Raw genomic sequence first — 24,624 nt, forward strand, 5'->3', positions numbered from 1 at the left:
ACGTGAGTCTCTTGTAATTTTGTGTGGGTGTGTGTGTGTTTGTGTGTGTCTGTGTTTGTGAGATCAGAATGTACAATTTTCTCTGTGGACCATGAAGGTGTCACAGGCTGGTTGTCATGGTGACAGGTAAACAGATCAAAGCCGTTTCCAGTGGACTGTTCGATGCTCAGGTGGGTCAATCGTACCGGTGGTAACCCGGGTCAGTGAGACCAGGTGTGAGTGTGAGTTCTTGTTTATGATAACTAGTATCTGTGTCACGTCAACCCTTCGATACTCAAGCTATCGGTCAGAAATGACCGGTGTTCATTTCCTGTGATCTTTCATCATGGCGGGATGTTTCTTGGCTTTGTTCTTTTACAGGTTCTTCTTCCTTCTTCAAAGGAGCCGTCTTCAGGCAGCAGAGCTGGATTCCAAGACCACCCCCCCCCCCAACTCCAGCTTGATCCTGTAGAACAAGGTCTAGGTCCTCAGCATCAGAGATTTCACACTCCTCTTCCTCATCCTGTTCTTCATCCAGCATCTTGGTGACCATGTCAATCGTAAGTTTGAAAAGATGCAGCCAGACTAACACTCTGGATAGAGACAACCAGATGCTTATCAATCATTCTGTTAAGTCTATGAAGTATTAACTGTTATATTTGGAGTTTTATCTTGTTGATTGTTATGCTTAGCTAGCCACTTTTCAGCTAGTTAGCTTCAAAAAAAGCTAACTAGCTGAAAAGAGAGTTGAATATCCCTTGTATGTTCTAAGGAGGGTGTTAGCATGTGTTAGTGGGCACCAGCTGCACCTTAGTGCCCTCATGTGCTGTGGCCTTGAAATCAATGATACAGGTCGACCTTGAGAGTTCGTTGAGGCTAAAGGTAAATCCGACAGGCTCCTGGCTTTTATAGCTGCACAATGAAAGTATATGAAAACCATGTGGCCGCTCAGTACATCAGACAGCGTTACCTCTTTCCCTTTTTAAACTAAACACTTTTTCCTTTTTAATAATAAGACAAGATAGGGTTAGGGTTGCCTTCTGCTAGTTAATGTAATGGATGTTCGTGACCACCAGATGTTAGGGACATGTCTTCAGTACCTTAGTGTCCCTCAGGTGTTTCAGCCTTGTAATCACCAGACGCCCTCTTCTGAGGCCGGACCCCCACAGGCTGATCTGGGAGCATCCTGGGGCCCAGTCTGGATCGTTCCTCCTGATCCAGAGCTGTTGGCTGCAGCGGTCTTCAGTGTGTGATGTTTCTGTCATGGTCTGGAGCAGGACCTGTCCATGGAGCCCAGATCTTTGAGCAACCTGATGGTGGATGTTGGAATGAAACTTCTGCAGCCGACCTCCAGAGGTCAAACCACTGCTCTCGAAAGTCTCCTTGCTCTGCCTCAAAGGCCATGTCTGCATCGCAGCATGTTCCTCTTGTTCATCACCATGTTCCTCACAGGGTTCTGTCAGTTCTACCAAGGAGACGTGGAGCAGGGTGTTGGACCAGAGCATCAGGTCTCAGGTGGTAGTGACAATATGTGATGGGACTGGGAGCTGCTGGCCCACGTCCACCAACAGCTCCCAGACTCAGGCTTCCTCTAAATACTGAATGATGAAATTCATTCACTGCAAAGATATTGAAAATCAAAGCTGAGCCGGGTCACTGTTGTCCCATGTTGTCTATCAAAGGGTTAATGTAGCTTTGTCTGACTGTGTCTCTGTGTCTGTAGGTTCAACTGTCCAGGTCTCTGTTCTCTGGACAGAGTGACACGAGGACAGACTGTCTGTCTGCGGAGGACAGCATCACACAGTGCAGCAGGTAGACAGGCACATAGACACTGAGGTGTAGAGACAGTCTCAAGCTGTTGACATTGTTGTGTCTCTCAGGTAGTTGTGTTGTTTGTCCAGCAGGGGACAGCAGGTGGTGGATGATGATGATATCAGCAGTCTTCCTCACACTGTGGGTTCGTATTTAATGATGAAGAACTTCAGACATTCCACTGAGCTCAGTTTGATATGAAATCGGAGTGAGAGTGTCATGTGACGACCAATCACAGCCGGAGCTCCTCCTCTTTATTTCAGTGGTCGACAGTCCGAGCTCTGACATCATCGAACGTCTGACGGAGAAAAGGCGGAAAAAACATGAAGTGGCTCTGAAGCAGCTGGAAGCTGAGCTGACACAACTCAGTCAGGTAGAACACACATATATAAATATGTATATATATATCACAGGTTATACATGTTATACTTCTCCGTAAGTGAAGCTTTAATATCTCAGATACAGAAGCTGCCATCTTGTTGGGATGATGTCATCTACAGTCCGAGTCTGTGCAGCAGTGATGGTGGTATCGAGGCCCCGCCCACACACACTCTCAACCACCCTGAGTCTCAGTTGTCATCATGACGTATTCAAACCAAACTGATCAGAAACACTTGAACAAACATTTATTTAACATCTATTTTGATTCTTTAATTTTCTCCATGTCCCGTCTGCTAACGTGGAGGAGGTTCATGACCTGTACTGCAGCTAGCCACCAGGGGGAAATAGATAGATGTCATGCCATCCATGTTTATTTACAGTCTTTGATACACACACACACACACACACAAGTTCACAGGCTCCGCCCTCTACTTTTTCAGTTGTGTGATGCTCAGGTGATGTCTATCAGTCGGGAAATCACGTCATCTCTACAGGAAGTGAAGGTCCAACCGAAGACACCTGAAGGCCCCCCCACACCTCCCATCTGCCTGCAGGTAAACACACAGTGAACATATATCTGCTATCTGTAAGTGTTTATCTGTATAACATATATATGAATATGTTGTGTGGCAGCAGCTAGAGGACGAGATGAAAAGAATCATTGAGCTGAAACACAAATTGACAGAATGTGAGAGTCAGTGCATCCGGCAGGTGAGCTCCCTCAGGGTCAAAGGTCAACACTTAGGTTTCATCAGGGTCACCTTCTAACAGCTGTGTGTTTGTAGATCAGAGCTGTGCTGAGGAAATACTGCCACCTGCTGGAGAAGATCAGCTTCCTGCTGCCACCTGACGTCCACAGACTGATCCACAGCATAGCCACGGTAACTTCTGACCTCTGGGTCCAACATTTACACATCTCCTCCTCAGGGAAGGTTGACAGTTCAGTCCCTCTTCCTCCCGTGTGGTTATTTGCTGATTTAAATAAAGACTATAAATTGTTTTTGATTCAGCTGTTCAGTCTCACTGGACCACAGAACCTCCGGCTGCACATTCAAACACAAGGATCCAAGAGCCATTGAACCTTCATGAGTGGTGGAGTTTATGAAGGGAGGGATGGAGGTGTAATGGATGCTTTATATTAATGCATCCTCTAGGTTTAGAAGTAAAGCTTAAGGCCTTCCTTTGGTCTGCTGCAGTGTCTCAAACAAAGGGAGACACTGCCCCCCCCCTCTCTAGTCTCCTCCCCTGTGAGTCTCAGAAGAAACATTAGAACTTGAGATGTTTTATATAATCACCTGAAAGAAGACTCTAACAGTATGGTCACAAGAAAGACCTGGAATCTATAGTTTATGTTTATAATAGAATCATATTCTGACCCTGTTCTGAATTTTAAATGGTCATTAAATGTATCAGGACGCATCAATATTATTAAATGGACACATCATCATCGTCCACGTCCAGAACATTTGTCCTCTGAGGACCTGAGGAGCCCTGACACACTTCTCCTCTGTCTCTGTGTCAGATGGTGAACCAGTCGCTGCTGGTGAACCGTCGCAAGGTCGCCCGTCTACTGCTGCTGACACCAGCATGACCAGCAGGTGGGTGGAGGTTCAGGCTATAGACAGGTCCACACAGGTGGAGGTTCAGGCTATAGACAGGTCCACACAGGTGGAGAATCAGGTTATAGACAGGTCCACACAGGTGGAGGTTCAGGCTATAGACAGGTCCACACAAGTGGAGAATCAGGTTATAGACAGGTCCACACAGGTGGAGGTTCAGTATATAGACAGGTCCACACTGATGGAGGTTCAGTCTATAGACAGGTCCACACAGGTGGAGGTTCAGGCTATAGACAGGTCTACACAGGTGGAGAATCAGGTTATAGACAGGTCCACACAGGTGGAGAATCAGGTTATAGACAGGTCCACAAAGGTGGAGGTTCAGGCTATAGACAGGTCCACACAGGTGGAGGTTCAGGCTATAGACAGGTCCACACAGGTGGAGAATCAGGTTATAGACAGGTCCACACAGGTGGAGAATCAGGTTATAGACGGGTCCACACAGGTGGAGAATCAGGCTATAGACGGGTCCACACAGGTGGAGGTTCAGGCTATAGACAGGTCTACACAGGTGGAGGTTCAGGCTATAGACAGGTCTACACAGGTGGAGGTTCAGGCTAAAGACAGGTCAACACAGGTGGAGAATCAGGTTATAGACAGGTCCACACAGGTGGAGGTTCAGGTTATAGACAGGTCCACACAGGTGGAGAATCAGGTTATAGACAGGTCCACACAGGTGGAGAATCAGGTTATAGACGGGTCCACACAGGTGGAGAATCAGGTTATAGACGGGTCCACACAGGTGGAGAATCAGGCTATAGACGGGTCCACACAGGTGGAGGTTCAGGCTATAGACAGGTCTACACAGGTGGAGGTTCAGGCTATAGACAGGTCTACACAGGTGGAGGTTCAGGCTAAAGACAGGTCAACACAGGTGGAGAATCAGGTTATAGACAGGTCCACACAGGTGGAGGTTCAGGTTATAGACAGGTCCACACAGGTGGAGAATCAGGTTATAGACAGGTCCACACAGGTGGAGAATCAGGTTATAGACGGGTGCACACAGGTGGAGAATCAGGCTATAGACGGGTCCACACAGATGGAGGTTCAGTCTATAGACGGGTCCACACAGGTGGAGGTTCAGGCTATAGACAGGTCTACACAGGTGGAGAATCAGGTTATAGACAGGTCCACACAGGTGGAGAATCAGGTTATAGACGGGTGCACACAGGTGGAGAATCAGGCTATAGACGGGTCCACACAGATGGAGGTTCAGTCTATAGACGGGTCCACACAGGTGGAGGTTCAGGCTATAGACAGGTCTACACAGGTGGAGAATCAGGTTATAGACAGGTCCACACAGGTGGAGAATCAGGTTATAGACGGGTCCACACAGGTGGAGGTTCAGGCTATAGACAGGTCCACACAGGTGGAGAATCAGGTTATAGACAGGTCCACACAGGTGGAGGTTCAGGCTATAGACAGGTCCACACAGGTGGAGAATCAGGTTATAGACAGGTCCACACAGGTGGAGGTTCAGTATATAGACAGGTCCACACTGATGGAGGTTCAGTCTATAGACGGGTCCACACAGGTGGAGGTTCAGGCTATAGACAGGTCTACACAGGTGGAGAATCAGGTTATAGACAGGTCCACACAGGTGGAGAATCAGGTTATAGACAGGTCAACACAGGTGGAGGTTCAGGCTATAGACAGGTCCACACAGGTGGAGGTTCAGGCTATAGACAGGTCCACACAGGTGGAGAATCAGGTTATAGACAGGTCCACACAGGTGGAGAATCAGGTTATAGACGGGTCCACACAGGTGGAGAATCAGGCTATAGACGGGTCCACACAGGTGGAGGTTCAGGCTATAGACAGGTCTACACAGGTGGAGGTTCAGGCTATAGACAGGTCTACACAGGTGGAGGTTCAGGCTAAAGACAGGTCAACACAGGTGGAGAATCAGGTTATAGACAGGTCCACACAGGTGGAGGTTCAGGTTATAGACAGGTCCACACAGGTGGAGAATCAGGTTATAGACAGGTCCACACAGGTGGAGAATCAGGTTATAGACGGGTGCACACAGGTGGAGAATAAGGTTATAGACAGGTCCACACAGGTGGAGGTTCAGGCTATAGACAGGTCCACACAGGTGGAGAATCTGGTTATAGACAGGTCCACACAGGTGGAGAATCAGGTTATAGACGGGTGCACACAGGTGGAGAATCAGGCTATAGACGGGTCCACACAGATGGAGGTTCAGTCTATAGACGGGTCCACACAGGTGGAGGTTCAGGCTATAGACAGGTCTACACAGGTGGAGAATCAGGTTATAGACAGGTCCACACAGGTGGAGAATCAGGTTATAGACAGGTCCACACAGGTGGAGGTTCAGGCTATAGACAGGTCTACACAGGTGGAGAATAAGGTTATAGACAGGTCCACACAGGTGGAGAATCAGGTTATAGACAGGTCCACACAGGTGGAGAATCAGGTTATAGACAGGTCTACACAGGTGGAGAATAAGGTTATAGACGGGTCCACACAGGTGGAGGTTCAGGCTATAGACAGGTCCACACAGGGGGGAGGGGTCAGGCTATAGACGGGTCCACACAGGTGGAGAATCAGGCTATAGACGGGTCCACACAGGTGGAGAATCAGGCTATAGACGGGTCCACACAGGTGGAGAATCAGGCTCTAGACGGGCCCACACAGGTGGAGAATCAGGTTATAGACAGGTCCACACAGAACCGTTATGAATGTTGTGTTTTATTGTTTTACAGAAACATGATGGAACAGAATCTGACCTGAGATCATCGTTGACAAACAAACTGTTAAATAAAGTTTCTATTTGAAGAATAAACGTCATGACATCATCTTCAGTCTGCACTGATACAGAATCTATCCAATCAGCAACCTGCTGCTGTGATGTCATCAAACAGCTCGTCCTCATGTCCATCGCAGCTTCAACACTCTGAGATTTTATCAATAGAACGAAGAAGATGAGACACGAGACGAAGAGTCTCCGCCTCTCCCAGCAGCTGACTGAAGAGAGACATGAGAGAGAGACAGGTCAGAGAGAGAGACATGAGACAGGTGAGAGAGAGACAGGTAGGGAGAGAGACATGAGACAGGTGAGAGAGAGACCGGTTAGAGCGAGAGATGAGAGAGAGAGACATGAGACAGGTGAGAGAGAGAGAGAGAGAGAGACATGAGACAGGTGAGAGAGACATGAGACAGGTGAGAGAGAGAGACATGAGACAGGTGAGAGAGAGACAGGTTAGAGAGAGAGACATGAGACAGGTGAGAGAGAGAGGTTAGAGAGAGACAGGTGAGAGAGAGACCGGTTAGAGAGAGAGATGAGAGAGAGAGACATGAGACAGGTGAGAGAGAGAGAGACATGAGACAGGTGAGAGAGAGACAGGTTAGAGAGAGAGACATGAGACAGGTGAGAGAGAGACAGGTTAGAGAGAGAGACATGAGACAGGTGAGAGAGAGACAGGTAGAGAGAGAGACATGAGACAGGTGAGAGAGAGACAGGTTAGAGAGAGAGATGAGAGAGAGAGACATGAGACAGGTGAGAGAGACATGAGACAGGTGAGCGAGAGACAGGTTAGAGAGAGAGACATGAGACAGGTGAGAGAGAGAGAGAGAGAGACATGAGACAGGTGAGAGAGACATGAGACAGGTGAGCGAGAGACAGGTTAGAGAGAGACATGAGACAGGTGAGAGAGAGAGACATGAGACAGGTGAGAGAGAGACAGGTTAGAGAGAGACATGAGACAGGTGAGAGAGAGACAGGTTAGAGAGACAGGTGAGAGAGAGAGACATGAGACAGGTGAGAGAGAGACAGGTTAGAGAGAGAGACATGAGACAGGTCCAGTTACTGTTTTTATTTTATGGATCTTTCAACTTGTTTATGGTTTGATGAGCGATGATCATAGGAGAAGTCTCACACACACTGACCGGATGGAGGAGTGGGCGTGGCTCGCCATCTTGTTCAGGTACTCAGACGCCACCAGAGCAGTTTGTCTCATCGTCATGACGACCTGAGTCTCTGCTGCCTTCAGAGCTTCGTTCTCCGACCGCAGAGACTCCGCCTCCACCTGACACACACACACACACACACACACACACACACACACACACACACACACACACACACACACACACACACACACACACACACACACACACACACACACACACACACACACACACACACACACACACACACACACACACACACACACACACACACACACACACACCTCCTTCAGAAGGGGAAAGGTTTTTAATGGATCAGATCATAAGAGGTATTGGGTCTCACGTGCAGCTGTTGAAGCTCCGCCTTCAGTTTACTGACGTAGTTCTCTGCTTTCATCGCTCGCTTCTGTCACACACACACATAGACACACAGAGACACACACATAGAGACACACAGAGACACACACACACATCAAGTCACTTTGATTTGTACGAAGACAACAGACATCATGTCACCTTGACCTGTTTTCAGACTCCAGATCTTCTCTCTTTCACACCTGGACAACTCAGAAGCAGATTCTCAGACCCCCCCCCCCCCCCCTCACTCAGTGAATCAATGGAGGATCTTCTGATGTTAACACTGCTCCTGGATATAGACTTTATTCAGGAGCTCAGGAGGAGGACAAACTGAGTCTGATCCTCCAGAGAAGGTCCAGAGACCTGAGGAACTCAGTCTGAAGACGGCCCAGTGAGATGGAGACCTGATAACTGGTCACCTGACACCTTCCAGCATACCGTCATCAGGTGCAGGTTCTGCTCCACAGAGTGAACCATGCTCTCCAGATCCTCAGCCTCCTTCTCCTCCTGACGTGTCCTCTGGAGCAGCTCCTCCGATAGCTCCTGCACCCTGACCAGGGGGGAGGGGGTACGGACAGAGGCATGATGGGTAAATACTCTGTCTTCTATCGATCAGTTGGTGTGTGATTATTGGGCGGTCACCTGTGTTCTTTAGCATCTGATCTGCTTTGCAGCTCTCTGATGGTTCTCCTCAACGCCATGTTCTCCTCCTTCAACTGGAACACATTTCAAAATAAAAGCCCTGTTCAGATTTGTCTCTTTTAACGCCAGATTCCTTTTAATGTTGAAGTGTGTGGGTCACCTGTATGTCGCTCCTCCCCCTGAAGGAGATGATTGGTTCAGTCGTGGACATCTCATCGTCTCCTTCATTGTCTCCTCCTCCTTTCGGCTTGATGTCAGGTTCAGAGGTAAATCTGTTGGATTCAAGTCCTAACGTTTTTTCTCTGTCTCTGACAGTCTCAGTGAGACAGATTGGGGGGGACAACATGTCCTCAGTCATGGGAATTGCCATTTTATTTTCTACAACAACCAAAGTAAATATAATCTCTTACTCAGAAATCATTCAAGGCAGAAGCCTGATGGTAAAAGCTGAAGTAAAGATTTTATCTATGAACCCAATCAAGGCTCTGAGCGTGAAAGAGTTTTTACATTTTAAAAGGAACATGAAGTTTGGGGTTTGAGCTCCCTGGTGACCAAGAGGAGTGCTTTGTGAACTGCTGCTCAGATTTGGAACGTGCTGTGAGCAGACATGGTCAACCACCCCCCATCGCATCGGCCAATCAGCTGCTCCCTCACCACTGTTTCCTGTCCTGGCTCCTAAACGGTGGGGCGAGCTCCACATGGACATCAGGACAGAAAGTCCACACTTCTTCCAGACTGAAGACAAATGTCTTCAGATTACAACAAAATAAATTAAATAACTATACACGTCCAAACTTTGTAGTTTGGCTTCTTGAGGAAAACTGTACTTTCTTGATCCTGGTTGTTGTGGTTTCTTCCCTCGTGGCTGACGAACTTATAAAACCAAGATATTGGAAAGTAAATAATATTTTTCATTTATTTTCTGAGCAGAGCAGTTACTGTACCTGGTGGTCTCCTCTGAAAGAGGGGAGGAGCTGCTGGCGACACACTGGAAGCCCCACCCCCAATCCTTGTCTTCTTCCTCCTGATTGGACAGACAGAGAGGTGTTTAACCTGTCACTCAAAGTGAACACGAATCATTCATGTTCCTGGTTGAATGTTGGTTTAGTTCTTGGTTACTGAGGGTTAGTCACTAGTTAGTGTGGTCAAGTTCTGTGATGATGTCAGCCACAGACTCATTCAACCCGCTGCTCTAAGGAACGATACAGGAAGTCGTTCCTCCCAACCGCAATAAGACTGAACAACTCCTCTACCTCTGTCAGAGCCACCATCACACAACTGACCTAACTATACCTGTCTCAATTCATCACTTTATACAATAATACTGTCTTTTGCACACTCAGTCTACATATTCTTACACTCTAATAGTATATCATATTATCTATTGTATCGCCAAATACTTATATTTATACCCGTACTATATATCATATATTATATCATAATCTTTATATATTCTTTGTATAGATAAGTCTATATACACATATTTATACATGTGTACATGTTGTTGTTATTATTATATTTTACTATTATTATTATTATATATACTGTTGCTGCTATTATTACGATATACTGCTATTATTATATTGGTATAATTACTTTAATATATAAATATATATTATATACTATATATACTGTACTATTTTTTATATATATACTGTAACAATAACATTACCATCATATCATCAGTACTTACCATCATCTGCCACTGCACCTTATCTACCCATTTATCTTGTGTTTCTGTTTTTATTGTTTCTACCGCAATATTTTATATCTTATATTTTATTTTATTCTATTGTATTGTATTGTATTTTATTGTATTCAAATGTACCGGCTGCTATGACGACTTAATTTCCCTTCGGGGATGAATAAAGTAATCAATCAATCAATCAATCTATCTATCTATCTATCTATCTATCTATCTATCTATCTATCTATCTATCTATCTATCTATCTATCTATCTATCTATCTATCTATCTATCTATCTATCTATCTATCTATCTATCTATCTATCTATCTATCTATCTATCTATCTATCTATCTATCTATCTATCTATCTATCTATCTATCTATCTATCTATCTATCTATCTATCTATCTATCTATCTATCTATCTATCTATCTATCTATCTATCTATCTATCTATCTATCTATCTATGGCTCAGAGAAGAAACGTTTGTGGACATCAGGGTCAAAGGTTGAGGAGCTGCAGGACTAGAGACACAGACTCAGTCAGTGATACTGTTCATCTCATGGAGACTCTGTGGTCTTCATACCTCACTGTGTGTCTGCTCCCTGTCCGGGTCCGGGTCCTGGTCCTTCAATCGAAGAAACTCTTTGAAGGAGAAGGGGTTGAGCTCCTCACCCTTAACCTCCTCATCTGAGAAGAAACAAGCTGAGGAGATTTAACAAAGTGGTGACCTCTGATTGGATCAGCCCTGTGTCACGTGACATGAGACATGACCAGGGTTCAGTGACAAAATGTAGTATTTAGACTAACAATGAGAATTCCAAGGCATACAGTATAACTTAAATGACACAAACCCAAGTATGCCTGCTTATATGTTGAGCATATTTCTTTAAAAGCATATGAATTATTTAAAACTCAGCGTAAATGAAAATATGAATATAACAAATTTCCATGACTTTTCCAGGCCTGGAAAAACACATCTTACACATCCATGACCGTAGGAACCTTTGGTAACATCAAGAGGGTTAGGGTCAAGAGTGGCGAGAGAAGAAGAAGAAGAACCTCTGTCCCTCCATCAGTGGACAGATGTGACCTGTCTGACGTCACACTCACCGTCTGTGATGATCAGGCTTTTCCTGGTCCTGTGTCCGGACATGAGGACGCAGCTGGACTCGATCTCGGATTGGACACCGTCTCAGATCCGTCACATGCTCGATCCCCTCGTCCTCCAGGTCCACCCGTCTCTCAACGTCAGACACGGAAACTAACGCACATTCAAAATCATGTGATCAATACTCTGACTTCTCATTGGCTGACGCCATCACGTGACGTGAACGTTGGCTTCGGTACAAGGAAACACGTTTCCTCGGACATCCGGTGTTCGGTGAAACCCCGAGGACACTGCGAGGACCGGAGAGAAAGACAGGTGAGAACCAGGAGAGAGACACAGGAGAGAGAGAGAGAGAGACACAGGATGGAGACATGTGAGACACAGTAGAGACAGACAGGAGAGATTCTGATGAGAGAAAATCAACCTGTTCAAGTCAACTCTATTTATACTGTTTAAAACTTTATTGATAACAGACTTAAGGAACAGTCACGTTTGGTCAGTGACAGGAAGTCACAAACCAGGTAACAGTAAATAATATATATATATATATAACATTATATTTAATGTATTCATATGTATGTTTATATCACCTTTACAAAGTGGAGGATTAGTATTATATCAGGAAGTCATGGAGATAATGTTATGATGATGATATTTATATGAAGTTCTAATGATGATATATACACATAAATGTGAAGTTCAGATTATATTTATATGAAGCTCTGACTATGATATTTATATTTATATGAAGTTCTAATGGTGACGATCAGCTTGTTGTCGACTGGTCAGATGTAACAGAGGAAATTATGACGTTGCCTCTAAAATCAAATGTGTTGTTCTAATGTTAATCTACAGAGAGACAGAATGTCTGAGGAGGTTCCACATGAAGGGGACCAGCCTCAGTCCCAGTCCACCCAGTCCACCCAGTCCACCCAGTCCCCGTCCCAGGCCCAGTCAACACAGTCCCCATCCAAGGCCCAGTCCACTCAGTCCAGTTCAAGTGCTTCAAGTGGACCAGTCTCAGCCAGCCAGTCCTCCAGCAGCTCAGGGACTCTGAGCAGCATGGACACCATACCCGTCCCCCTGGCGTCTGTCCCCGAGGAGCCCGAGCAGCAGCCCTGGGGACGCCTGCTGCCCATGGCGCGAGGCTTCAGGAGCCAGGGTGACTCTATAACCTGCTCAGTCACATTCTGATCCGAGATCTGTCAGCACTGGTGCTATTTCTCACACTTTAAAGTTTATGATAGTTCTTATCATTGTTACAATACTGGGAATAAAACGGGCATTATTACTAATCTTATGTTACTACTTATGATAGTTCTAATAAGATATTATTATGGGTACTAATGTTATTAGTTCAATGTTCTATATCTATGTCTGTTTCCAGAGTGCATAGAGGAGCAGTACCTGTTTGGACGAGACTCTAAGTGTAACTACGTTCTGGACGACCCTGAAGAACCAGGATCCAAGAAGTTCAAGATCTACAGCAAGAAACACTTCAGGATCTACAGAGTAAGAGACCTGCTAATGCTAATGCTAACTGCTAACCGCTGCTTCAGAATGAGCTCCTCAGGTCTCTGGATCTTCTCACGAGGATCTCACTCAGTTTCTCTTTCTCCTCCTGAGCTCCTGTATAAAGTGTAAAACCAGAAGCAGTGTGAACAGCAGAGGATCCTCCAATGATTCACTGAAGGGGGGGGGGGGGGGGGGACATAAACAACCCTCTGGTGAAGAAGAGCTGACACACGATGAAGACACAGACGAAGATGTGAAGAGAGTAAACATGTAAACATGATCACATGAGAGGTACCAGGTCACTTCCTGTGTGTGTCTGCCCCCCCCCCCACCTTTCACCTGAACCATGAGGAAACCTGCTGCTGAGTTGTTCAGCTGTGAAACACAAACTCTGAAGAAACTCTGGAGACGATTCTCTGGATCTGACCTGGAGCTCAGTTCTGCTGCTGCTGTTGATCTCTGCCTGTCTCTCTGTGTCTCTGTCCGTCTGTCTCACAGGAGGACAGTGAGGTCTTCGTGGAGGACTACAGTAATAACGGAACGTTTCTGGACGGAAACCTGATCGGTAAAAACAAGAGGCTTCCTTTGGTCAACAACGCTGTCCTCGCTCTGGCTGAGCAGCGTAACAAAGGTCAGAGGTTAATGTGCTCACAAGTTAATATTCGCTGTTGTCTCAGTCCGTCTGTGTCCAGCTGCAGGACGAGACACCGGGGGCCTCTAACAATTCTTCTTGTCAATTTAATAAAAATCTGTCATCTGCTTATTATCAACTTCTGCAGCGCCCCCTGCAGGTGCTACAGCAATTCCAGCAGCCATATGTACAACTCTGTAGGTCTTTTTCATTGAGTCCTCTTTTCCTGTCTGTCTCTACCTGTCTGTCTCCAGTCTTTGTCTTCATTGACCTCATGTCTGATGATCAGTCGACTTTACCTAAAGAACTTCAGGAAAAATATCTGTTCACTCGACGCATCGGAACGTGAGTCTGCCTCGCTGCACGCCACTGTGATGTCACCTGATGTCCCTGTGACACTCACTGTGTGTGTGTGTGTGTGTGTGTCAGGGGAGTGTGTGGTGAAGTCAGACTGGCCTTTGAGAGATCAACCTGTAAGAAATTTGCAGTGAAAATAATCAACAAGAACAACTTTAAGTCTGAAGGGGTGAGTGTGCTCTGATTGGCTGAGAACTGCAAACCTGGCTGCAGAGACTATGAAAAGAGGGACCTTGATCATGTGACCTATGCTGTTCCTGTTTTGTCCAATCACAGACGGCGACACGAAATGCAAAGACAGAGATCGAGATTCTCCAGAGGATCGACCACGTGAGTGTGACCCCACGAAGCTTAAAGGAGGCGTGTCCACGTGCACCAGCTTCTAGCTGCTCCAATAATAACTTCAATATTAAGTCTATGTTATAATGAATCAAAATAGAGGTTCATATAAAATCCTACTGTTCTAACGGGATCAGCCTCTCGTCTCTTGTCCTGCAGCCGTGTCTCATGAGGACGGAGGACTTCTACCAGACGGAGGACAGCTTCTACATCGTGCTGGAGCTGTGAGTTGAGATTTGTCCTTCAAGTTGTTTCAAAGTGAACTTTACTGACGGTGTGTGTGTTCAGGATGGAGGGGGGGGAGCTGTTCCACCGAGTCAAGAGCCAGCAGCAGCTTCAAGAACCTGTCGCCAAACTCTACTTCTACCAGATGCTGCGAGCGGTGCAGGTGAGTCCAGCTGGTCTCTGAGTCACTGGTCCCCTGGAGCACAATGTAAGTGTGTGTCTGTGTGTGTGTGTGTGTGTGTAGTACCTCCACAGTAACGGGATCATCCACAGGGACCTGAAACCAGAGAACGTCCTTCTGTCCTCTCAGGAAGATGTCTGTCTTATTAAGGTAATGTCTGATTGGTTGATGTCTCTTCCAGCAGGCGGCGCTTCAGTCTGTGTTGGGTGAGATCAAACCTGTCTCTCTCTCTGTCGCAGTGCATGCTCTTTATGTGTTTGAACCTAATCCATCACAGGAGTGTGTCTTCTCTGTCTCCAGAGTCTTGGTTTGTCCTCAGGCTGTTTAAAGGCAGCAGGAGTCAACCATGTCAAAGAGCCTCAGCTCCTCTCAGGTAGAGGACAGGGTGCGGGACAGAGTGTGGGACAGAGTGTGGGACAGAGTGTGGGACAGAGTGTGGGACAGGGTGTGGGACAGAGTGTGGGACAGAGTGTGGGACAGAGTGTGGGACAGAGTGCGGGACAGAGTGTGGGACAGGGTGCGGGACAGAGTGTGGGACAGAGTGCGGGACAGAGTGTGGGACAGGGTGTGGGACAGGGTGTGGGACAGAGTGTGGGACAGAGTGTGGGACAGAGTGTGGGACAGAGTGTGGGACAGAGTGCGGAACAGGGGGCAGGGTGCGGGACAGAGTGCGGGACAGGGTGCGGGGCAGAGTGCGGGACAGAGTGCGGGACAGAGTGCGGGACAGAGTGCGGGACAGAGTGTGGGACAGAGTGTGGGACAGAGTGCGGGACAGAGTGTGGGACAGAGTGCGGAACAGGGGGACAGAGTGTGGGACAGAGTGCGGGACAGAGTGTGGGACAGAGTGCGGAACAGGGGGCAGGGTGTGGGACAGAGTGCGGGGCAGAGTGTGGGACAGGGTGCGGGACAGAGTGCGGGACAGAGTGTGGGACAGAGTGTGGGACAGAGTGCGGAACAGAGTGCGGGACAGGGTGCGGGACAGGGTGCGGGACAGAGTGTGGGACAGAGTGTGGGACAGAGTGCGGGACAGGGTGCGGAACAGGGGGCAGGGTGTGGGACAGAGTGTGGGACAGAGTGTGGGACAGAGTGTGGGACAGAGTGCGGGACAGGGTGCGGAACAGGGGACAGAGTGTGGGACAGAGTGCGGGACAGAGTGCGGGACAGAGTGCGGGACAGAGTGCGGGACAGAGTGCGGGACAGAGTGCGGGACAGAGTGTGGGACAGAGTGTGGGACAGAGTGCGGGACAGAGTGCGGGACAGAGTGCGGGACAGAGTGCGGGACAGAGTGTGGGACAGAGTGTGGGACAGGGTGCGGGGCAGAGTGCAAGGCAGAGTGCAAGGCAGTCAAGTATCATTCAGGGGTTCCCAAACTTTTCCGCCCGTGACCCCCACTGACCCTGGACCTGTTATATAATGTCACACTCACTATTAGGCCGATACAAGCACGGGCATTAATACAACACAAAAGAACAACAGCCTTACAGCCAAGATATTATTTTATAGTCATTTAAGAAATAGAATATAGTCCCTATATTAGGGTTAGGGTTAGGGAGCATATACTGTAAGTATAAAAACGTGTGCAGGTCTGTGTGCACGACGAGCAGCTGAACCCTTACTGCTTCCATGTGCAAAAACTTTAGGGTAATTTATTTTAGCCTAAACATTACTTTCATTTCTTAAACTCACTAATGAGATAGGTGGTCAATATGCATGGAGCAGAGCAAGTGCATTCTGGGCTTCATGTTGGAGTCGGCCACTCGGAGATCCGTCTCCACGTTGAGCTCTGGATTTATTCAAGTCTGGTTCACCAGTCAAGCTCAGCGAGCTGGGATCCATCTTGTCTTCCTCGTCCATCAGACCAGCGGCTCAGCACATGTCCCCACAAGAGCTGGTCTGATATTGAGTGGACGTGTTTTTATGCAGTTGACCATTTTTATTGCAATGTCCAGAACATGTTTAAGATCTGGTTCCAGAGCTTCTCTGTGAATGACACAGCGTCGCTTTCAGTCCTTTCTCTCCCCAGCACCGCTCCAGTCCTGTCCCGACACACCAGTACAGTTCACTGAAGATAGTCCCTCTTCTTCTGGTTTTGTAAACATGTCCTCACCTGTGCACTCCAGCGGGAAGCAAAGCAGACATGATGTTTTCTGTCAAAACTGTATCTGATGCAAACGAGCAGCTGGGCAGATCTAGATATATCTGTGGCTTCAGAGGACTGTAAAGAATATTGCCTTCTTAACTCTGTCCACCAGCTGGCACGTTATGTCCTGTCCATGTTGCTGATGCACCGGACAATAGTCCCGTTAGACAGCCACACCATGGATTAGGATTTGTGGATCACGTATCATGCTGGCTGATCGCAGTGGTAATGAAGGATCCTGTGTCATGTTGGCATCAGATAATGGTGGACCACGAGGTGACAGCTGGTGATGTCTCCTTCACTTGACCTCTGTTGACTTGTGTCCGTCCTGGGAGACGGGTCCTCACATGTGTCTCTGAGGTTTCTGTGTATTTGTACCTGTTAACAGGTTTTTAGTAGTTTGTCCTGACTCTGGTTGAGGGTGAAGGACAGAGGATGTCTCACCATGTTAAAGCTCTATGAGACAAACTGTGATCTGTGAATATGAGCTAAACAAATAACATTTGATTGATTGACCACGGCACTGATTCCAGATCAGTCCAGCAGCTGGTTTAATTAACGTTTCGTGTCTTTGCCTGTGTAATTAAATATGGCGCCTCACACGATTCCCTCTGAGCTGCGACTGGGCTCGTCTGTTGAGTGAGGACTTTCCTTTGGTTAGAGGACAGTGATGGACAGTCAGGTAGAAGACGGAGTGATGGACAGTCAATACTGTATATGTCTCTGTGGCGCCCACCTCAGGTGACAGACTTTAACCAGTCCAGGATCCTGGAGGAGACGGTGTTGATGAGGACATTGTGTGGGACGCCCTCGTATCTCGCTCCTGAGGTCTTCACCCAGGCGTCCACCACAGGTTATGGTCTCGCTGTGGACGCCTGGAGCCTCGGAGTCCTGCTCTTCGTCTGGTAGGCTCATTGTCTCACCCTCAGACTGTCTGTCTCTCAGAATTTGTATTGGTTTGAGTTTTACCTGTCTCCCCTCTACCTGTCTCCCCTCTACCTGTTTCCCCTCTACCTGTCTCTCCTCTACCTGTCTCCCCTCTACCTGTTTCCCCTCTACCTGTCTCTCCTCTACCTGTCTCCCCTCTACCTGTTTCCCCTCTACCTGTCTCTCCTCTACCTGTCTCCCCTCTACCTGTCTCCCCTCTACCTGTCTCTCCTCTACCTGTCTCCCCTCTACCTGTCTCCCCTCTACCTGTTTCCCCTCTACCTGTCTCCCCTCTACCTGTCTCCCCTCTACCTGTCTCTCCTCTACCTGTCTCCCCTCTACCTGTCTCCCCTCTACCTGTCTCTCCTCTACCTGTCTCCCCTCTACCTGTCTCTCCTCTACCTGTCTCCCCTCTACCTGTCTCTCCTCTACCTGTCTCCCCTCTACCTGTTTCCCCTCTACTTGTCTCTCCTCTACCTGTCTCTCCTCTACCTGTCTCTCCTCTACCTGCCTCTCCTCTACCTGTCTCCCCTCTACTTGTCTCCCCTCTTCCTGTCTCCCCTCTACCTGTCTCCCCTCTACCTGTCTCCCCTCTTCCTGTCTCCCCTCTACCTGTCTCCCCTCTACCTGTCTCCCCTCTACCTGTCTCCCCTCTACCTGTCTCCCCTCTACCTGTCTCCCCTCTACCTGTCTCCCCTCTACCTGTCTCCCCTCTACCTGTCTCTCCTCTACCTGTCTCCCCTCTACTTGTCTCCCCTCTACCTGTCTCCCCTGTACTTGTCTCTCCTCTACCTGTCTCCCCTCTACTTCTCTCCCCTCTACCTGTCTCCCCTATTCCTGTCTACCCTCTACCTGTCTCCCCTCTACCTGTCTCTCCTCTACCTGTCTCCCCTCTACCTGTCTCTCCTCTACCTGTCTCCCCTCTACTTGTCTCCCCTCTACCTGTCTCTCCTCTAACTGTCTCCCCTCTACCTGTCTCCCCTCTACCTGTCTCCCCTCTACTTGTCTCCCCTCTACCTGTCTCTCCTCTACCTGTCTCCCCTCTACTTGTCTCCCCTCTACCTGTCTCCCCTCTACCTGTCTCCCCTCTACCTGTCTCCCCTCTACCTGTCTCTCCTCTACCTGTCTCCCCTCTACCTGTCTCTCCTCTACCTGTCTCCCCTCTACTTGTCTCTCCTCTACCTGTCTCTCCTCTACCTGTCTCTCCTCTACCTGTCTCCCCTCTACTTGTCTCCCCTCTTCCTGTCTCCCCTCTACCTGTCTCCCCTCTACCTGTCTCCCCTCTACCTGTCTCTCCTCTACCTGTCTCCCTTCTACCTGTCTCCCCTCTACCTGTCTCCCCTCTACCTGTCTCTCCTCTACCTGTCTCTCCTCTACCTGTCTCCCCTCTACTTGTCTCTCCTCTACCTGTCTCTCCTCTACCTGTCTCTCCTCTACCTGTCTCCCCTCTACTTGTCTCCCCTCTTCCTGTCTCCCCTCTACCTGTCTCCCCTCTACCTGTCTCCCCTCTACCTGTCTCTCCTCTACCTGTCTCCCCTCTACTTGTCTCCCCTCTACTTGTCTCCCCTCTTCCTGTCTCCCCTCTACCTGTCTCCCCTCTACCTGTCTCTCCTCTACTTGTCTCCCCTCTACCTGTCTCCCCTCTACCTGTCTCCCCTCTACCTGTCTCCCCTCTACCTGTCTCTCCTCTACCTGTCTCTCCTCTACCTGTCTCCCCTCTACTTGTCTCCCCTCTACCTGTCTCCCCTCTACCTGTCTCCCCTCTACCTGTCTCCCCTCTACCTGTCTCTCCTCTACCTGTCTCCCCTCTACCTGTCTCTCCTCTACCTGTCTCCCCTCTTCCTGTCTCCCCTCTTCCTGTCTCCCCTCTACCTGTCTCCCCTCTACCTGTCTCCCCTCTACCTGTCTCTCCTCTACCTGTCTCCCCTCTACCTGTCTCTCCTCTACCTGTCTCCCCTCTACTTGTCTCTCCTCTACCTGTCTCTCCTCTACCTGTCTCTCCTCTACCTGTCTCCCCTCTACTTGTCTCCCCTCTTCCTGTCTCCCCTCTACCTGTCTCCCCTCTACCTGTCTCCCCTCTACCTGTCTCTCCTCTACCTGTCTCCCCTCTACCTGTCTCCCCTCTACCTGTCTCCCCTCTACCTGTCTCTCCTCTACCTGTCTCTCCTCTACCTGTCTCCCCTCTACTTGTCTCTCCTCTACCTGTCTCTCCTCTACCTGTCTCTCCTCTACCTGTCTCCCCTCTACTTGTCTCCCCTCTTCCTGTCTCCCCTCTACCTGTCTCCCCTCTACCTGTCTCCCCTCTACCTGTCTCTCCTCTACCTGTCTCCCCTCTACTTGTCTCCCCTCTTCCTGTCTCCCCTCTACCTGTCTCCCCTCTACCTGTCTCCCCTCTACCTGTCTCCCCTCTACCTGTCTCCCCTCTACTTGTCTCCCCTCTACCTGTCTCCCCTCTACCTGTCTCCCCTCTACCTGTCTCCCCTCTACCTGTCTCTCCTCTACCTGTCTCTCCTCTACCTGTCTCCCCTCTACTTGTCTCCCCTCTACCTGTCTCCCCTCTACCTGTCTCCCCTCTACCTGTCTCCCCTCTACCTGTCTCCCCTCTACCTGTCTCCCCTCTACCTGTCTCTCCTCTACCTGTCTCCCCTCTACTTGTCTCTCCTCTACCTGTCTCTCCTCTACCTGTCTCTCCTCTACCTGTCTCTCCTCTACCTGTCTCCCCTCTACTTGTCTCCCCTCTTCCTGTCTCCCCTCTACCTGTCTCCCCTCTACCTGTCTCTCCTCTACCTGTCTCCCCTCTACTTGTCTCCCCTCTTCCTGTCTCCCCTCTACCTGTCTCCCCTCTACCTGTCTCCCCTCTACCTGTCTCTCCTCTACCTGTCTCCCCTCTACCTGTCTCCCCTCTACTTGTCTCTCCTCTACCTGTCTCTCCTCTACCTGTCTCTCCTCTACCTGTCTCCCCTCTACCTGTCTCCCCTCTACCTGTCTCCCCTCTACCTGTCTCCCCTCTACTTGTCTCCCCTCTTCCTGTCTCCCCTCTACCTGTCTCCCCTCTACCTGTCTCCCCTCTTCCTGTCTCCCCTCTACCTGTCTCCCCTCTACCTGTCTCCCCTCTACTTGTCTCCCCTCTTCCTGTCTCCCCTCTACCTGTCTCCCCTCTACCTGTCTCCCCTCTACCTGTCTCCCCTCTACCTGTCTCTCCTCTACCTGTCTCCCCTCTACCTGTCTCCCCTCTACCTGTCTCTCCTCTACCTGTCTCCCCTCTACTTGTCTCCCCTCTACCTGTCTCCCCTCTACTTGTCTCCCCTCTACCTGTCTCCCCTCTACCTGTCTCCCCTCTACCTGTCTCCCCTCTACCTGTCTCTCCTCTACCTGTCTCCCCTCTACCTGTCTCTCCTCTACCTGTCTCCCCTCTACTTGTCTCTCCTCTACCTGTCTCTCCTCTACCTGTCTCTCCTCTACCTGTCTCCCCTCTTCCTGTCTCTCCTCTACCTGTCTCCCCTCTACTTGTCTCCCCTCTTCCTGTCTCCCCTCTACCTGTCTCCCCTCTACCTGTCTCTCCTCTACCTGTCTCTCCTCTACCTGTCTCCCCTCTACTTGTCTCCCCTCTACCTGTCTCCCCTCTACCTGTCTCCCCTCTACTTGTCTCCCCTCTTCCTGTCTCCCCTCTACCTGTCTCCCCTCTACCTGTCTCCCCTCTTCCTGTCTCCCCTCTACCTGTCTCCCCTCTACCTGTCTCCCCTCTACTTGTCTCCCCTCTTCCTGTCTCCCCTCTACCTGTCTCCCCTCTACCTGTCTCCCCTCTACCTGTCTCCCCTCTACCTGTCTCTCCTCTACCTGTCTCCCCTCTACCTGTCTCCCCTCTACCTGTCTCTCCTCTACCTGTCTCCCCTCTACTTGTCTCCCCTCTACTTGTCTCCCCTCTACCTGTCTCCCCTGTACTTGTCTCTCCTCTACCTGTCTCCCCTCTACTTCTCTCCCCTCTTCCTGTCTCCCCTCTACCTGTCTCCCCTCTACCTGTCTCTCCTCTACCTGTCTCCCCTCTTCCTGTCTCCCCTCTACTTGTCTCCCCTCTACTTCTCTCCCCTCTACCTGTCTCCCCTCTTCCTGTCTCCCCTCTACCTGTCTCCCCTCTACCTGTCTCTCCTCTACTTGTCTCCCCTCTACTTGTCTCTCCTCTACCTGTCTCCCCTCTACTTCTCTCCCCTCTACCTGTCTCCCCTCTTCCTGTCTCCCCTCTACCTGTCTCCCCTCTACCTGTCTCTCCTCTACTTGTCTCCCCTCTACCTGTCTCCCCTCTACCTGTCTCCCCTCTACCTGTCTCCCCTCTACCTGTCTCTCCTCTACCTGTCTCCCCTCTACTTGTCTCCCCTCTACTTGTCTCCCCTCTACCTGTCTCCCCTCTACTTGTCTCCCCTCTTCCTGTCTCCCCTCTACCTGTCTCCCCTCTACCTGTCTCCCCTCTTCCTGTCTCCCCTCTACCTGTCTCCCCTCTACCTGTCTCCCCTCTACTTGTCTCCCCTCTTCCTGTCTCCCCTCTACCTGTCTCCCCTCTACCTGTCTCCCCTCTACCTGTCTCCCCTCTACCTGTCTCTCCTCTACCTGTCTCCCCTCTACTTGTCTCCCCTCTACTTGTCTCCCCTCTACCTGTCTCCCCTGTACTTGTCTCTCCTCTACCTGTCTCCCCTCTACTTCTCTCCCCTCTTCCTGTCTCCCCTCTACCTGTCTCCCCTCTACCTGTCTCTCCTCTACCTGTCTCCCCTCTTCCTGTCTCCCCTCTACTTGTCTCCCCTCTACTTCTCTCCCCTCTACCTGTCTCCCCTCTACCTGTCTCCCCTCTACCTGTCTCCCCTCTACCTGTCTCTCCTCTACTTGTCTCCCCTCTACTTGTCTCTCCTCTACCTGTCTCCCCTCTACTTCTCTCCCCTCTACCTGTCTCCCCTCTTCCTGTCTCCCCTCTACCTGTCTCCCCTCTACCTGTCTCCCCTCTACCTGTCTCCCCTCTACCTGTCTCTCCTCTACCTGTCTCCCCTCTACTTGTCTCCCCTCTTCCTGTCTCCCCTCTACCTGTCTCCCCTCTACCTGTCTCCCCTCTTCCTGTCTCCCCTCTTCCTGTCTCCCCTCTACCTGTCTCCCCTCTACCTGTTTCCCCTCTACCTGTCTCCCCTCTACCTGTCTCCCCTCTACCTGTCTCCCCTCTACCTGTCTCCCCTCTACCTGTCTCCCCTCTACTTGTCTCCCCTCTTCCTGTCTCCCCTCTACCTGTCTCCCCTCTACCTGTCTCCCCTCTACCTGTCTCCCCTCTACCTGTCTCTCCTCTACCTGTCTCCCCTCTACCTGTCTCTCCTCTACCTGTCTCCCCTCTACCTGTCTCCCCTCTACCTGTCTCTCAGTCTGGGGGGTTATCCTCCGTTCCATGAGACGTTCAGTCACTCGATCACAGATCAGATCATCAGAGGAGAATTTACGATGGTTCAGTCCAAGTGGAAACAAGTCTCTGACCAAGGTACTACTACTACTACAACCTGCAGTACTACAGGAATACTACAGGAATACTACAGGAAACTAAAGGGGGGTGTGTGTGTGTGTGTGTGTGTGTGTGTGTGTGTGTGTGTGTGTGTGTGTGTGTGTGTGTGTGTGTGTGTGTGTGTGTGTGTGTGTGTGTGTGTGTGTGTGTGTGTGTGTGTGTGTGTGTGTGTGTGTGTGTGTGTGTGTGTGTGTGTGTGTGTGTGTGTGTGTGTGTGTGTGTGTGTGTGTGTGTGTGTGTGTGTGTGTGTGTCAGCTAAGGATGTGGTGAGGAAGCTGCTGGTTGTGGATCCCAGTGACCGGATGACGATAGAAGAAGCTCTGTCTCATCCCTGGTTACAGGTAACTAACTACTACATGATATTAGTTACACTATCACGGTCACTGCAAGGTGCATTGTGGGAAATGTAGTTTGTGGGTGTGGACTCATGAGGCTGTGGTGCTTCTAGGATCATGTGATGATGGCGACCGCTCACAGACTGATGTACCCTGCTGGAGACGCCACTGCAAAGGTACACACACACACACACATGCCCACTCTCTGTTGGTAAGACTCACTCTGACCCCTCCCTCTACAGGAGGCGGAGTCAACTTCAGGGAGGAAACGAGGACGAGAAGGAGACGAAGACGACGAACACCTGGGAAAACGGCACAAAGCCCCGCCCCCTGTCCTGTAGTAGGAGACCAATCCGATTCAGGCGCTCCTTAGGTCATGTGACTCAGCTGGTCCCTGCTGAAACTGTCAAGTGTAAATAAAGCTTTTCTAATAAATCTTTTTATATTTTTGAAATGATTCAACGTGTCCTTGTCTGCCATGAATCCACCCTCCTGCTGGGATCAGTTTCATCCTGATTTTTGGGATCAAAAAGTTTTGAAAAACTCAAACTCAAGGTTTGTTCCGGATCATCAACAAGATTAGATTACGTGACCCATCCAATTTCTGAATCCTTCCCATTTTCAAGATTTTATCCAATCCGATCAGATTACGTTTGAAAAACCCAGATGATGAAAACTGAAGTGAAATGAAATCCCATTGAAGAGAAACTCAAGGTGAAAATAATTTTAAACTAGTTTCTTATGGAGGAAGTGGTTTTTCCTTCCAGTCAAAATCTTGGTTTTATTCATATTTCCACTTCAATCTTGAATCAAACTGACGTCACACAATAGCATCCAGAACTTGGGTGAAGGAATATAAAGAAATAGAAATACAGAAAAAATACATATGTTATTTCACCGGTCTGTACAGTGTAAAGTGATTTATCATG

At 49.2% G+C, this 24,624-nt stretch overlaps 3 protein-coding genes and 1 long non-coding RNA gene across 9 annotated transcripts; 3 read left to right on the top strand and 1 right to left on the bottom strand.

The window, feature by feature from the left end:
• The first annotated feature begins 124 nt into the window (after positions 1-124).
• Positions 125-6,578, top strand: ccdc180 (coiled-coil domain containing 180). 3 transcript variants are annotated; one of them, XM_062381200.1, is made up of 10 exons: positions 125-221; positions 361-539; positions 1,703-1,791; positions 1,881-1,936; positions 2,055-2,164; positions 2,613-2,726; positions 2,806-2,883; positions 2,958-3,053; positions 3,695-3,770; positions 6,518-6,578. In XM_062381200.1, exons 2-9 carry the CDS (start codon positions 531-533, stop codon positions 3,761-3,763), a joined length of 621 nt encoding a protein of 206 aa, XP_062237184.1. In that variant the 5' UTR covers positions 125-221; positions 361-530; the 3' UTR covers positions 3,764-3,770; positions 6,518-6,578. The 3 variants fall into 3 exon arrangements, with proteins under 3 accessions (XP_062237184.1, XP_062237186.1, XP_062237185.1); XM_062381202.1 differs by having other exon boundaries at positions 2,809-2,883; XM_062381201.1 differs by having other exon boundaries at positions 1,884-1,936.
• On the bottom strand, positions 6,486-11,902 carry entr1 (endosome associated trafficking regulator 1). Of its 3 annotated transcripts, none has more exons than XM_062381198.1 (9): positions 11,521-11,900; positions 10,994-11,097; positions 9,665-9,744; positions 8,881-8,992; positions 8,721-8,794; positions 8,517-8,628; positions 8,065-8,124; positions 7,701-7,840; positions 6,486-6,779 (listed from the first exon to the last, which is right to left on the bottom strand). In XM_062381198.1, exons 1-9 carry the CDS (start codon positions 11,561-11,563, stop codon positions 6,701-6,703), a joined length of 804 nt encoding a protein of 267 aa, XP_062237182.1. In that variant the 5' UTR covers positions 11,564-11,900; the 3' UTR covers positions 6,486-6,700. The 3 variants fall into 3 exon arrangements, with proteins under 3 accessions (XP_062237182.1, XP_062237181.1, XP_062237183.1); XM_062381197.1 differs by having other exon boundaries at positions 8,065-8,127; positions 11,521-11,881; XM_062381199.1 differs by lacking the exon at positions 8,065-8,124 and having other exon boundaries at positions 11,521-11,902.
• Positions 6,816-7,239, top strand: LOC133934869 (uncharacterized). The gene is made up of 2 exons (XR_009913039.1): positions 6,816-6,974; positions 7,066-7,239. It is a non-coding gene; the product is annotated as an uncharacterized LOC133934869 (long non-coding RNA).
• Positions 11,730-24,152, top strand: chek2 (checkpoint kinase 2). 2 transcript variants are annotated; one of them, XM_062381196.1, is made up of 15 exons: positions 11,730-11,833; positions 12,374-12,680; positions 12,906-13,030; positions 13,532-13,664; positions 13,919-14,009; positions 14,094-14,190; positions 14,298-14,351; positions 14,520-14,584; positions 14,649-14,748; positions 14,830-14,916; positions 17,648-17,811; positions 23,227-23,339; positions 23,616-23,701; positions 23,809-23,871; positions 23,938-24,152. In XM_062381196.1, exons 2-15 carry the CDS (start codon positions 12,383-12,385, stop codon positions 24,034-24,036), a joined length of 1,575 nt encoding a protein of 524 aa, XP_062237180.1. In that variant the 5' UTR covers positions 11,730-11,833; positions 12,374-12,382; the 3' UTR covers positions 24,037-24,152. The 2 variants fall into 2 exon arrangements, with proteins under 2 accessions (XP_062237180.1, XP_062237179.1); XM_062381195.1 differs by lacking the exon at positions 11,730-11,833 and adding an exon at positions 11,992-12,039.
• The last annotated feature ends 472 nt before the right edge of the window (positions 24,153-24,624 follow it).

The sequence above is a fragment of the Platichthys flesus genome, chromosome 3, assembly GCF_949316205.1.
Source record: "Platichthys flesus chromosome 3, fPlaFle2.1, whole genome shotgun sequence".
In the NCBI taxonomy this organism is placed as follows: Eukaryota; Metazoa; Chordata; class Actinopteri; order Pleuronectiformes; family Pleuronectidae; genus Platichthys; species Platichthys flesus.

Excerpts from the sequence above, each read along its gene's own strand:
- entr1 (XM_062381197.1), bottom strand. The coding sequence starts at position 11,563 with ATGTCCGGACACAGGACCAGGAAAAGCCTGATCATCACAGACG. Across the intron at positions 11,098-11,520 it reads AAGCCTGATCATCACAGACG|ATGAGGAGGTTAAGGGTGAG; the intron begins GTGAGTGTGACG and ends GTTTCTTCTCAG. Across the intron at positions 8,629-8,720 it reads TCAGATGCTAAAGAACACAG|GGTGCAGGAGCTATCGGAGG; the intron begins GTGACCGCCCAA and ends CCCCCTGGTCAG.
- chek2 (XM_062381196.1), top strand. The coding sequence starts at position 12,383 with ATGTCTGAGGAGGTTCCACATGAAGGGGACCAGCCTCAGTCCCAGTCC. Across the intron at positions 14,749-14,829 it reads AGATGCTGCGAGCGGTGCAG|TACCTCCACAGTAACGGGAT; the intron begins GTGAGTCCAGCT and ends GTGTGTGTGTAG. Across the intron at positions 17,812-23,226 it reads GGAGTCCTGCTCTTCGTCTG|TCTGGGGGGTTATCCTCCGT; the intron begins GTAGGCTCATTG and ends CCTGTCTCTCAG.
- ccdc180 (XM_062381200.1), top strand. Across the intron at positions 1,937-2,054 it reads CAGTCTTCCTCACACTGTGG|TGGTCGACAGTCCGAGCTCT; the intron begins GTTCGTATTTAA and ends TCTTTATTTCAG. Across the intron at positions 2,884-2,957 it reads AGAGTCAGTGCATCCGGCAG|ATCAGAGCTGTGCTGAGGAA; the intron begins GTGAGCTCCCTC and ends GTGTGTTTGTAG.